Source organism: Papio anubis, chromosome 4 (assembly GCF_008728515.1).
Source record: "Papio anubis isolate 15944 chromosome 4, Panubis1.0, whole genome shotgun sequence".
NCBI classification, from domain to species: Eukaryota; Metazoa; Chordata; class Mammalia; order Primates; family Cercopithecidae; genus Papio; species Papio anubis.
This window is the reverse complement of record NC_044979.1, coordinates 101,824,033-101,837,774: the sequence shown is the minus strand read 5'-3', so window position 1 is coordinate 101,837,774 and position 13,742 is coordinate 101,824,033. Positions and strand designations below refer to the sequence as shown.

Here is a 13,742-nt window from a genome sequence, read left to right as displayed (position 1 = left end):
TTGATGAAGTGGATAAATTCCTTGCAAAATACAACTTACCAAAACTCACACAAGATGAAACAAAGTCTGAACAATCCTGTGTCTGTTAAAAAAATTGACTTTGTCATCAAAAATATTCCCACAAAGAAATATCCATCCTTGGATAGTTTAACTGGTGAATTCTATCAAATATGCAAAGAACAGATAATAACAATCTTATGCAAGTTTATTTAGAGAAGAAAGAAATACTATGCAAAATACCCTGGCAAAAAAATTCGTTAAAGGAATATTAAAGACTATTGTATTTTATGAACGTAGTTATAATAATTTTCAGTAAAATATTAACTAATTGAATATAACAATATACTAAGAAGATAATATATCATGTGTTATAGTTAATTTTATGTGTCAACTCACCTGGGCCTCAGTGTGCACAGATATTTGGTCAAGCATTATTCTGTTGTTTCTGTGAGGGCATTTTTGGATGGGATTAACATATAAGAGGGTAGACTGAGTAAAGCAGATTGCCCTTCCTAACATGAGTGGACCTCATTCAACCAGTTGAAGGCCTAACTAGAACTAAAAGGCTGACCTCCTCCCAAGCAAGAGAATTCTTTCTGCCTGTCTTTGAACAAGAACAGTGGCTCTTCCTGGTTCTTGAGCTGTCAGCCTTCAAGTTGGAAGTACAATTTTGGGTGTCCTGGATCTCCAGCTTGCTGATTTATCCTGCAGATCTTGGGACTTGTCAGCCTGCATGATTATATGAGTCGCTTCCTTATAATAAATCTCTTTCTTTATATGTGTGTATCCTATTGGTTTCTCTGGAGAATCCTGACTCATATATTGGGCTTATCCAAGGAATGCAAGATTAATTCTGCATTCAAAAATTAATTAAAAGAATTCACCATATTTAAAAACAAACAGAAAATCATACAGTCATCTTAATAGATACATAACAAGCATTTGTTGACAAAATTCAACACTCATTCATGATAAAAACTCTCAGCAAGCCAGAAACAGAAGGCAGCTTCCTCAATTGGATGAAGGGCATATGTGAAAAACCTATAACTAACATCAAGCTTGATGGTGAAATATTGAATGTTTTTTCCCTAAGACTTGGGAGCAAGACAAAGATTCTTGATCTTACATTCGTCAACATTGTTAAGATGTTAATAACAAATGACATGATTGTCTAGGTAGAAAATCCTAAGGATCTGTAAAGGAGCTACTGGAACTCATAATGAATTTTGCAAGGTCATAGAATACAAGGTTAGTGTAAAAACCATTATACATATACATATATGCATATATACATATATCTATATATAGAGAGAGAGAGGGAAAGAAAGACTGGCAGCAAACCATTGGAAAATAAAATAAAATAATTTTTTACAACAGCACAAAACATATAAACTAGTAGTGACTTTCAAAAACAAGTGCAACTCATGCTCACTAAAGATTACATAGCATTGCTGATTATAGAGGACCTAAATACATTGGGAGATATACTGTCATCTTGTAGTGGAACACTCAGTATTGTAAAGGTGTCAAATATTCCAAAATTTATTTATTGTTTCAATACAATTCTAATCAAAATTCCAGCAGAATTATGTTGGAAATTGTGATGATTATTATAAACTTTATATGGAAATGCAAAATAATACTTTTTAAATGAAGAACAAGGTTAGAGAACTCATATTTCTTGATTCAAAGCATGCTTAAGTTACAGTATTCAAGGCAGCATTTCATTGGTGAAAGATGGACATACCTATGGGACAGAGTTCAGAGTTTTGAAATTGACTCATCAATTGATTTATGACAAAGGTGCCAAATTAATTCAATGGGGAAAAGAAAATATTTTCAACACATGGTTTTGGAACAACGGGAAAAAATAACTTTGACCCTTATCACATACCATATTCAAAAATAGCTCAAAATTGGTTATAAACCTAAACGTAAAAGCTAAAATGGCAAGAATTCCAGAGGAAAACAGTTAAGTCCTTGGAAGTAGATGGAGGTTTCTCAGATAGGACAGAAAAAGCATGAAGCATTTTTTAAATGATAAATCGAACTTCATAAAAATTAAAACCTTTCGCTCTTTGGAAGACACCGTTAAAAAAAAAGCAAGCCAAGAAATTGGAGAAATTATTCATAACACTTACGTTTTACGTATGTTTTGAATCCAAAATGTGTAAGGTACTTTTATAATTCAATAATAAGAAAACAATTCAATTTTTTAATGAGAAAGGTTTGAAACAGACATTTCCCTAAAAATTGTATACAAATGGAATATAAGTACATGAAAATGTGCCTGACATAATTAGTCATTCAAAGAAATGTAGATTAAAACCACAATGAGATACCACTACATATCCATCAGAAGAATGGCTGAAATTAAAGACTAATTAGAGTAGGCAAAGAAAAACTGAAAATGTTAGACACTAGTGGTCAAATGTGAAGTGATACAACCACTTTGAAAAATATTTGGCAGTTTCTTTTCTTTTTTTTCCAAGATGGAGTCTCGCTCTGTCACCCAGGCTAGAGTGCAGTGGCGTGATCTCACCTCATTGCAACTTCCGCCTCCTGGGTTCAAGCAATTCTCCTGTCTCAGCCTCCTGAGTAGCTAGGACTACAGGCACACGCCACAACACCCAGCTAATTTTTGTATTTTTAGTAGAGATGGGGTTTCAACATATTGGTCAGACTGGTCTCGAACTCCTGACCTCAAGTGATCCACCCACCTCGGCCTCCCAGAGTGTTGGGATTACAGGCTAGAGCCACCACGCCAGGCTGGCAGTTTCTTATAAACACTCAGCTATCTTATAAACCAGTCATTCTGCTTCTAGGTATTCACCCCAGATAAATGAAAACATATGTGTCTACACAAAGATTTATGTATGAATACCCATAGTAGCTTTATTCACAATAGTCCCAAACTAGAATCTGATAGCTCGAATGTCTGCTAGCTAGTAAATGAATTACAAATTGTGGTATGCTGATATGATAGAATACCACACTGCAATAAGAGAAAATGAACTATTGATGAACCACTATATAGACGAATTGTAAATCATTATGCTGAGTAAAGAAAGAGTACATTTTGTATTTTGTATATGTGTGTATGTGTCTATGTATATACACAGAAACATGTGTGTATATATCTAGTATCTATGTTAATATATAATGTGTATGTCTGTATATAATATATGTATTCATTATATTTTAAAATAATTTGTGTATATATGTATGTATATGTACATATATACACACATATTTAATATATGGTACATATGTGTGTATATACGCATGTCTACATGTATATATATAATAAATATGTGTATGTATGTATTAAATATGTGTGTATATAATATATAAATATTGAAATATATATGTTAAATATTTGAAATATATTATATATTATATTATATACTAAATATATATGTGTATACTTTATATACATATGTGTCAAAGTAGAAAATTCAAACTGTTTTAGATAGACATGAGCCAGATCAAACTTTGCCTGGGATTAGATTTGAGGGTGATGGGAAATATTTGGTATCATGATTACAGTGGTATTTTCAAAAACTTATTCAGCTGTTAAACTCCTTACATTCTGCAATTTATGTAAATTTTCAGCAGTTTATTCTATGTAAATTATACCTCAATAAAGTTCTTAGAGACAGTAAAAGGATCAGTGATTGGCAGGGGTGAGGGAAAAGAGAGAGGGGTGAATTGAAGGAGCACAGGGGATTTTAGGGTGCTGAATCTGTTCTGTAAGGATACTGTGATGGTGGATACACGGCATTATGCATTTGTCAAAACTGGTAGAAGTGTGCAATGTGCCAGGTGAACGTTAACATAGACTAAGGACTGTAGTTAACATAATGTATCCATATTGGTTCACTAGTTGTAACAAATGCACCACATTAACACAAGACTTTAAAAATAAGGAAACTGTGCAGGAAGAGAGGTAATATGGGAACTAGCTATACTATAAGCTCAATTTTTCTGTCAACCTAAAACTCTATTAAAAAATCAAGCTATTTTTAAAACGATGGACTACCTGTATCCAACGTGAAATATGGATTATCAATTTACTTTCTAGGATTATTTTTAAGTTAATTCTTTCTTAAAACTCTGAATTCATTTGGAGAAAAGAGCATTTTAACACAATTTTCAGTTTCATTGAATTTTTTCCTGTGAGTTAATTTTCCAAATGATATGTGTATTCCATGTATCATATTCCTCACAAATGATTTCCTTAATCCTTAGCTTTCATTTATTCCAAATAAAAAGCTCACCTTAAAGACCCAAATTAAATGAGAAATGTCAGAAATAGTTAACTGATTTTGATTACCAGTGGCAAAAACAAAAAAACCTGATTTTTGTTTTCCATTTTTGACTTCCATCCTTTTTCTCCATGGTTGTCTCTAAAAGGGAGTTTCGAACCTTGGTAATTGAAATGGTGATGGCCACGGATATGTCTTGTCACTTCCAACAAATCAAAGCAATGAAGACTGCTCTGCAGCAGCCAGAAGCGTAAGTGTGCTTGCGGCTTGTGTTTGTATAGGTGTTTAAATGGATCCTTGTCCATGTGGCTATCCCTTTAAAGAGCATCTCCTTTAACACAACTTTATAGAGTGTTCTCATGCAATGGTGATGTTTGAAGGAGAAAGCATAAAAGTTGTACCTATCACAATGAGGTATGTTTTCATCAGGGCTGAAAAAATAATAGAGGTAGTATCAGTTGTCCCCAGTGAGAATTTAAAATAATTCCCTGTGGGAAACTAAATTATCAGAGATCCCCAATGCAGAGGCAACACATAAAAGTCAGTTACTCTTGGATTCTTGCTGTCTTTTTGAAGGATGCAGTCATCCCAGAAATGGATTTGAGTCCAGAGAGTCCAGTTCTGTAAATATGGAGACCAAGTTAATGAGTATCCCAGTTGTAGGATGAAATGATGTCTTTTCCTCAATTTAACTGAAGTGGGGTTTGAGATGGAAGAACAACAGAGATTAAAAACTTAATAATTTTTTAAAAACTCTTATTGAGGTTCTGAAGAGTGTGGTCATCATGTGTTTGGGTGCTTTTGGTTTACAGCATTGAAAAGCCAAAAGCCTTATCCCTTATGCTGCATACGGCAGATATTAGCCATCCAGCAAAAGCGTGGGACCTCCATCATCGCTGGACAATGTCACTCCTGGAGGAGTTCTTCAGACAGGTACCTTGTTGCTCTCTCTCCATCAGGGCTGTCATCACTGGATATTTGATGAATTTTGTATCTCAGTAATGCCAGGGTAAGGACTATTGAGATTACAGTAATTTTGGAGAGGGGAGGGGGACTCCACAGATTATTTTGCTTCCTGGTCATTTGATGTTTGAGTCTCACCTAAATACTGATCTTTAGGACATTATGGTATTTCTAGCCTATGCATTTCTGTTTGGGGAAAAAAGGTGTTTCCTTGTGGCAGTCTTTTGTCAAAATGTCATTTGAGGGGTTCTTTTACTTTTTTTTCTAGTAGCTCGACAAAATGACAGTTACTTTGGCATCACCCTGTAGGATTAAGATGTTAATCTTGAACTCATGTCTCTATTATAATTGGTTGGGTTGTTTCTTTCTAGTGGACAAGTCCATGATGCAAAATTCTAAACCACATGTGGCAATTTGGGGTCAGGAAATCACTAGAAACTACTATTCCAATTATATTTAAACTTCACTACATCCTAAGTTCCAGAGTTGTGTTGTCTATAAGAATAGGCAGGATTGGTCTGGTGCGGTGGCTCATGCCTATAATCCCAGCACTTTGGGAGGCCGAGGTGGGCGGATCATGAGGTCAGGAGATCGAGGCCATCCTGGCCAAGAGGGTGAAACCCCATCTCTACTAAAAATACAAAAATTAGCCAGGCCTGGTGGCGGGTGCCTGTAATCCCAGCTACCTGGGAGGCTGAGGCAGGAGAATCGCTTGAACCTGGGAGGCGGAGGTTGCAGAGAGCCGAGATCGTACCAGTGCACTCCAGCCTGGTGACAGAGTGAGACTCTGTCTCAAAAAAAGAATAGGCAGGATCTTTAATTATTATAAATTGTTTAAAAACAAATTTTAAAACTGCATAGAGCTAGAGAAATAGAAAGGGAAATAAATTCTTGGCACCAAGGCCAAAATGTTTCCAATTCAGGCACGTGCGCTAACCTTATCTCTAGAGGTGCTGCCATTCAAACATCTGCCTCCAGACATGCGGGCCTGAGATTGAAGGCATGATACATAGATTTGGGGACCTAAATTATAATTAATTCAAGTTAATATAGTTAATTCAGTTAATTCTTGCTAATTCAAGAAAGAGGTTCAACAGCATGGATTCAGAGACTTCTGATTCCATAAAACATTACTTAATAACACGAGTCACAACTTCATCCTGCAAACTGAGAAGAGATGGGCTCTTTTGCTATTTATTTAGATTTCTGAAAGACAATTGCTCTTGTGATAATTCTTACTCTTACATTTCGAGTTTGAATGGAGAAATTGTAGAAGGCACCTGTGTGTGTGTGTGTTTTCCTTCTGAAGCTGTACATACTATCTAGTAATGAAGTGGGGCTAGAGTTAACAGCACATTAAACAAATACCAGAAGATCCTTTCTTGGAGTTTATTTCAACTGATTTATGGCCTGAGTCTAATCATTTGCTTCTCTAATTCCCTATGGTCTTATCTATGATTTATGTTGGGAGGGTGGGGGGAGGGAGGGATTTAGGATAAGGTTGGACCAGATGTTTTCTTAAGACCCTTTCGTTAGGAAATGCAAGGCATTTCCTTCACTCTGTCTATGGTGCACATGCACACATGCACACACACACGCCACAGCACCCTCAAGCTGTTATATGTGTATGTCAACAGGTCCTTATTTAGTGTATGGTTAATTCTCTTTGCAGAGTCATTGCTCAGCCTCCCAGAGTAGTTCTCAAAGGGGACTCAATGGTGTGGGAGGAACTAGAACTCTACAGGTGACTCCGGAAAATCATCCTTCACCAAGGGCTTCTTTTGAGCTATTTTTCCAAAGGCTGTTTTTCTAATAGTAGTAGGAGGATGTTCTCCAAATCTCCACTCCCCCTATCATGCTTTCTTTGATAATACTTTTGCAATATCACCCTTATTAGTCTGTTCTCATGCTGCTAATAAAGACATACTCAAGACTCAGTAATTTATAAAGGAAAGAGGTTTAATGGACTCACAGTTCCACATAGCTGGGGAGGTCTCACAATCATGGCAGAAGAGTAAAGGGATGTCTTACACAGTGGCCAGCAAAGAGAGAGAATGAGATCCAAGCGAAAGGGATTTTTCCGTTATAAAACCATCAGATCTCATGAGACTTATTCACTACCACAAGAATGGTTCGGGGAAAACCGCCCCTAGGATTCAGTTCTCTCTCACCGGGTTCATTTCACAGCATGTGGGAATTATGGGAGCTACAATTTAAGATGAGATTTGGGTGGGGATAGAGCCAAACCATATCATTCCACCCTGGCCCCTCCCAAATCTCATATTCTCACATTTCAAAACCAATCATGCCTTCCCAACAGTCCCTCAAAGTCTTAACTCATTTCCACATTAACTCAAAAGTCCACAGTTCAAAATCTCATCTGAGACAAGACAAATCCCTTCCGCCTATGAGTCAGTGAAATCAAAAGCAAGTTAGTTATTTCCTAGATACAATGTGGGTACAGGCATTGGGTAAATACAGCCATTTCAAATGGGAGAAATTGGCCAAATAAAGGGGTTACAGGGCCCATGCAAGTCAAAAATCCAGCATGGCAGTCAAATCTTAAAGCTCCAAAATCATCTCCTTTGACTCTATGTCTCACATCCAGGTCATGCTGATGTAAGAGGTGGGTTCCTATGGTCTTGGGCAGCTCTGCCTCTGTGGCTTTGCAGGGTACGGCCTCCATCCTGACTGCTTTCATGGGCTGGCAATGAGTGCCTGCTGCTTTTCCAGGCACGTGGTGCAAGCTGTCAGTGGATCTACCATTCTGGGGTCTGGAGGACGGTGGCCTTCTTCTCACAGCTCCACTAGGCAGTACCCCAGTAGGGACTCTGTGTGGGGGTTTCAATCCCACTTTTTGCTTCCACACTACCCTAGCAGAGGTTGTCCATGAGGGCCCTGCCCCAGCAGCAAATTTCTGCCTGGACATTCAGGTGGTTTCATACATTCTCTGAAATCTAGTCGGAGGTTCCCAAACCTCAATTCTTGACTTCTGTGTATCCACAGACTCAACACTCTGCAGAAATCTCCTAGGCTTAGGGCTTGCACCTTCTGAAGCCATGGCCTGAGCTGTACCTAGCCCCTTTTAGCCATGACTAGCATGTCTGGGATGCAGGGCACCAAGTCCCTAGGCTGCACACAGCCATTTTTTCCTCCTAGGCCTGTTGGTCTGTGATGTGATGGGCTTCAGGAAGGTTTCTGACATGCCCTGGATACATTTTCCCCATTGTCTTGTCTCCTTGTAACTTCTGCAAATTTGTGCAGCAGGCTTGAATTTCTTCTCAGAAAATGGGTTTTTCTTTTCGATTACATCATCAGGCTGCAAATTTTCTGAACTTTTATGCGCTGTTTCCCTTTTAAAACCAAATGCTTTCTTTAAAAAATTATACTTTAAGTTCTAGGGTACATGTGCACAACGTGCAGGTTTGTTACATGTGTATACGTGTGCCATGTTGGTGTGCTGCACCCATTAACTCGTCATTTACATCAGGTATATCTCCTAATGCTATCTCTCCCCCCTCCCCCCTCCCCACAATAGGACCTGGTGTGTGATGTTCTCCTTCCTGTGTCCAGGTGATCTCATTGTTCAATTCCCACCTATGAGTGAGAACATGAGGTGTTTGGTTTTCTGTTCTTGCGATAGTTTGCTGAGAATGATGGTTTCTAACTGCATCCATGTCCCTACAAAGGACACAAACTCATCCTTTTTTATGGCTGCATAGTATTCCATGGTGTATATGTGCCACATTTTCTTAATCCAGTCTGTCACCGATGGACATTTGGGCTGATTCCAAGTCTTTGCTATTGTGAATAGTGCTACAATAAACATACGTATGCCTGTGTCTTTATAGCAGCATGACTTATAATCCTTTGGGTATATCCCCAGTAATGGGATGGCTGGGTCAAATGGTGTTTCTAGTTCTAGATCCTTGAGGAATTGCCACACTGTTTTCCACAATGGTTGAACTAGTTTACAGTCCCACCAACAGTGTAAAAGTGTTCCTATTTCTCCACATCCTCTCCAGCACCTGTTGGTTCCTGATTTTTTTAATGATTGCCATTCTAACTGGTGTGAGATGGTATCTCATTGTGGTTTTGATTTGCATTTCTCTGATGGTGAGTGATGATGAGCATTTTTTCATGTGTCTGTTGGCTGTATGCATGTCTTCTTTTGAGAAGTGTCTGTTCATATCCTTTGCCCACTTTTTGATGGGGTTGTTTGTTTTTTTCTTGTAAATTTGTTTGAGTTCTTTATAGGTTCTGGTTATTAGCCCTTTGTCAGATGAGAAGATTGCAAAAATTTTCTCCCATTCTGTAGGTTGCCTGTTCACTCTGATGGTAGTTTCTTTTGCTGTGCAGAAGCTCTTTAGTTTAATTAGATCCCATTTGTCAATTTTGGCTTTTGTTGCCATTGCTTTTGGTGTTTTAGACATGAAGTCCTTGCCCATGCCTATGTCCTGAATCGTATTCCCTAGGTTTTCTTCTAGGGTTTTTATGGTTTTAGGTCTAACATTTAAGTCTCTAATCCATCTTGAATTAATTTTCGTATAAGGAGTAAGGAAAGGATCCAAGCCAAAAGAACAAAGCTGGAGGCATCACGCTACCTGACTTCAAACTATACTACAAGGGTACAGTAACCAAAACAGCATGGTACTGGTACCAAAATGGAGATATAGACCAATGGAACAGAACAGACCCCTCAGAAATAGTACCACACATCTACAGTCATCTGATCTTTGACAAATCTGACAAAAACAAGAAATGGGGAAAGGATTCCCTATTTAATAAATGGTGCTGGAAAAATTGGCTAGCCGTAAGTAGAAAGCTGAAACTGGATCCTTTCCTTACTCCTTATATAAAAGCAAATGCTTTTAACAGCACCCAAGTCACCTCTTGAATGTTTTGCTGCTTAGAAATTGGGTCTGCCAGATATCCTAAGTTATTTCCCTCAAGTTCAAAGTTCCACAGACCTGTAGGGCAGGGGTAAAATGTTGCCAGTCTCTTTGCTAAAACACAGCAAGAGTCATCTTTACTCCAGTTCCCAACTAGTTCCTCATCTCCACCTGAGACCACCTCAGCCTGGATGTCATTGTCCATATTATCAGCATTTTGTTCAAAGTCATTCAACAAGTCTCTAGGAAGTTCCAAATGTTCCCACATTTTCTTATCTTCTTCTGAGTTTCCAAACTGTTCCAACCTCTACCTGTTACCCAGTTCCAAAGTCGCTTTCACATATCAGGTATCTTTACAGCAGCACCACACTCTACCAGTACCAATTTACTGTATTAGTCCATTTTCATGCTGCTGATAAAGAATACCCAAGACTGGGTAATTTATAAAGGAAAGAAGTTTAATTGACTCACAGTTCCACATGGCTGGGGAAGCATCACAACTGTGGTGGAAGACAAAGGAAAAACAAAGGGATGTCTTACATGGCAGCCAGCAAAGAGAGAGAATGAGAACCAAGTGAAAGGGGTTTCACATTGTAAAACCATCAGATCTCATGAGAATTATTCACTATCATGAAAACAGTATGGAGGAAACTGCCCCCAATTATTCAATTATCTCCCACCGGCTCCCTCCCACAACACATGGGAATTATGGGAGCTACAATTTAAGATGAGATTTGTGGGGGAACACAGCCAAACCATGTCATACCCTCTACAGCTAGGAGTATTTGGTCCATGGCTAAAGGATAGATAATAGCTAACTCATATAAGTTTGAGGTATTACAGTGATTCTTTTTCTAATTATGAGGAAGTAAAAATGAATTACTTAAACATGTGAACATTTTTTTCCTCATAAAGGAAACCTTGTTTGCACATATACATACTCAAATAAAAATGTGCTGGAGGCAATATGAAAATAACCATATTGAATTTCTTGCCTGTTGGGAAGGAACTGTTAACTCATTGCACTGGAACTATTTTTTTGTAATTATAATTCAGTAAATTATTTTCATTGACTTAATATTTTAACCTTGATGCCATAAGCTATAGTAAGTAGCACATGTAAGAGAAATGTTGCCTCAACTCTTAACTATAGATTTTAAATTGGACAATTCAAATGGGAAATCTCAGTGGCACTATAGAGTGTTTTTAAAAATTACATTTGGAAAGTTGGGTTACATTTTAAAATAAGGGCATAGTCTCAGTGCTGATGGACCACACATTCCATGGTTTGCTAAGAGAGTAAGTTACGTCTTCAATTTTATAACCATAATTTACAAAATCCAAGCCACTGCCTCAGGGTATTTTTGATGAAATATTGACTTTAAAGAAGTACAAGTTCACCTCGTTGGTAAATACATCATGTTGTAAAAACTGTGAGGTTCATTTTCTTTGTATTGCTGTACAATATTATATTTTGCAAACATCTCTTACAATTCTTTTAATGTGTCTATGGTATTTTTCCCATTTTTATTTATTACACGTGTTGGTGAGTTTTTCCTTTTTTCTCTATGAAATTATCAGATTGTTTTATTGTATCTCTTTTTGTTTATAGTGCCTTCACTGGTCTTTTTATTTTTAGTAATTCAGTTCTCCTTTGAGCTGCTTCCAGCACAATCTACATTAATGTGATAGTTCTAGTTTTCTTCTCTTTTCAATATCTTGCCTGTGCTCTGCTAGGTCTCATTCCCCTGAGCCCTTGTTCTTGATAATTTCAGGAACTTCTTTCTGTTAATAGTGGCACCATTTTTCTGATGAGTGTTCTCCATCTGCTGTTTGAAGTTCTCTATTCCTGCTTTTGCTGCTGATGGTATAATACTTCCTTTTCTTCCCTTTGCTCTCTTTTTTTTTAAATCTCTTCCTTCCTCTTCTTCTTCACCTTTTTCCTCTTCCCCTCCATCTTCTCCATCATCTCTTTGTCCTCCTCCTCCTTGCACTCTTCCTTCTGCCCCTTCTCTTCCTCCTGTCTTTTCTTCTTCACTTTGTTATTATTATTTACCATCTTTGAGTGAAATGTATTCTTTTCAGGCCAACTATTTGCAGATTTGTACCACAGGGCAATCAGAGCAGTAGTATTCCAAGCTACCTAGAATTGTCCTTGGTTTATTATGAGGGTCCTATGAAGTGGTGTGTGTGTGTGTGCGCCTTGACTTTTTCCTTACTTTTGTAGGGCCTCTTGCAATTCAATGTCTATTCTCTACCTAGCCTCTTGGCATCTTGCCTCATTCCTCTTTGATATTTACAGCATTTGGCAGCCCTTTCTCATATAGTTTTGATTTGAGATTACAGATTTTCACTTGGATGTGTGATTGCATTTCTTTTTCTTACCCTCCTCATTTTGAGGTGATAATTTCTGAAAGAGCTAAAACTTTACTATGCTATCTTAAATCCAACATCACAATGCCTTTCTCATATGTTATATTTGTGTCTTCCTCCTCTGGGAAAGAAGAATATACATTGCTGTACTTTGTTCAACCTGATCCTTCTGTTGCTTTCCCAAACATTTCCTTTTTCTTTCTGAGAAGACTCACTTGAGAAATTACCTAAATGTCTTTGGAAGCTTTTGCATTGACAAGTGCCATCTTCTCTGTGAACTTCCAATACAGATGGAGCCCTTGTTTCTTTTGACTGGTTTGCTGCCTACATATAGCTACCCCCAAATGTATAACAACACACATAAATGCAAGTTTTGAACTCACTCACGTAAAGTGTAGGACGCATGTTTCTTGATTGTCAGGTGGTTCTATGATAAGCAATGACTTTAGACCACACTCTGCCATCTACCTGGCTTCCAAAGTGCTTATCTACATCAAACCACTAAACCGGGGAAAGCATGGAGAAGTAGGCATAAGAGGTGTTGTAGGCCTGAACTGTTGAACTGTGGTAAAAATGCATCCTTCTCTTCTTCTGTTATTGAGCACTAACTGGCAGTGATTCTAGGCAGTGGAGTCTAGCTGTGTAGACAGGAAATGTAGGAGGAGAAGAATAGGGGTTTGGTGAACAGCTACTTGCCTAATTGCTCTCTTTAGTTTGTCTGTCATAAATGTCTGAGTGACCAAAGGAACTTGAGTGTTTCTAACCAAATTAGTCTTCTCATTTATTCAACAGATATTCATTATCTTCCTTCTGCATGCCAACTACATGACTTTATCAGTTGGAGTTATCTTAACCCCTACTGCAGGAATGATATTTAATTTTCTGAACTGTCCTGGAAGAAAAAAATGAGTGATTTTTTAAAATCCTTTGTGTAAATAGAGAATTTTGCCCTCTTTTGAAAATGTTGACCTCTTCAATAAAGAGGAAAGTGTATGAATAATTTTAAGCTATAGCTATAGAGTCATACAGTATGGTGTTATCACTCAAGTTGGATTCATCAGTAGAAGTTTATTCCTCTACATTATTATTAGCACTGTTTTTTTTCCAATTCATAAGCATATCTGCTTTCCAAAGGGAATTCAATTACCTCTGTTTTAAAAATAAGCTTTTCTTCTAGGGTTTTTATGGTATTAGGTCTAACATTTAAGTCTCTAATCCATCTTGAATTAATTTTTGTATAAGGAGT

The 13,742-nt window shown here is 37.6% G+C and overlaps 1 protein-coding gene across 4 annotated transcripts in view; it reads left to right on the top strand.

The window, feature by feature from the left end:
• Positions 1-5,800, top strand: part of LOC101024526 (calcium/calmodulin-dependent 3',5'-cyclic nucleotide phosphodiesterase 1C) — a 445,901-nt gene extending 440,101 nt beyond the window's left edge. For 2 of the 4 annotated variants that reach the window (XM_031665344.1, XM_031665345.1), the window contains exons 11-12: positions 4,417-4,518; positions 5,081-5,797. In XM_031665344.1, coding sequence (XP_031521204.1) covers positions 4,417-4,518; positions 5,081-5,270 — 292 coding nt within the window. In that variant the 3' untranslated portion in view covers positions 5,271-5,797. Of the gene's footprint in view, positions 1-4,416; positions 4,519-5,080 lie in introns of all 4 variants that reach the window. The other 2 variants (XM_031665342.1, XM_031665343.1) reach the window with 2 other exon arrangements.
• The last annotated feature ends 7,942 nt before the right edge of the window (positions 5,801-13,742 follow it).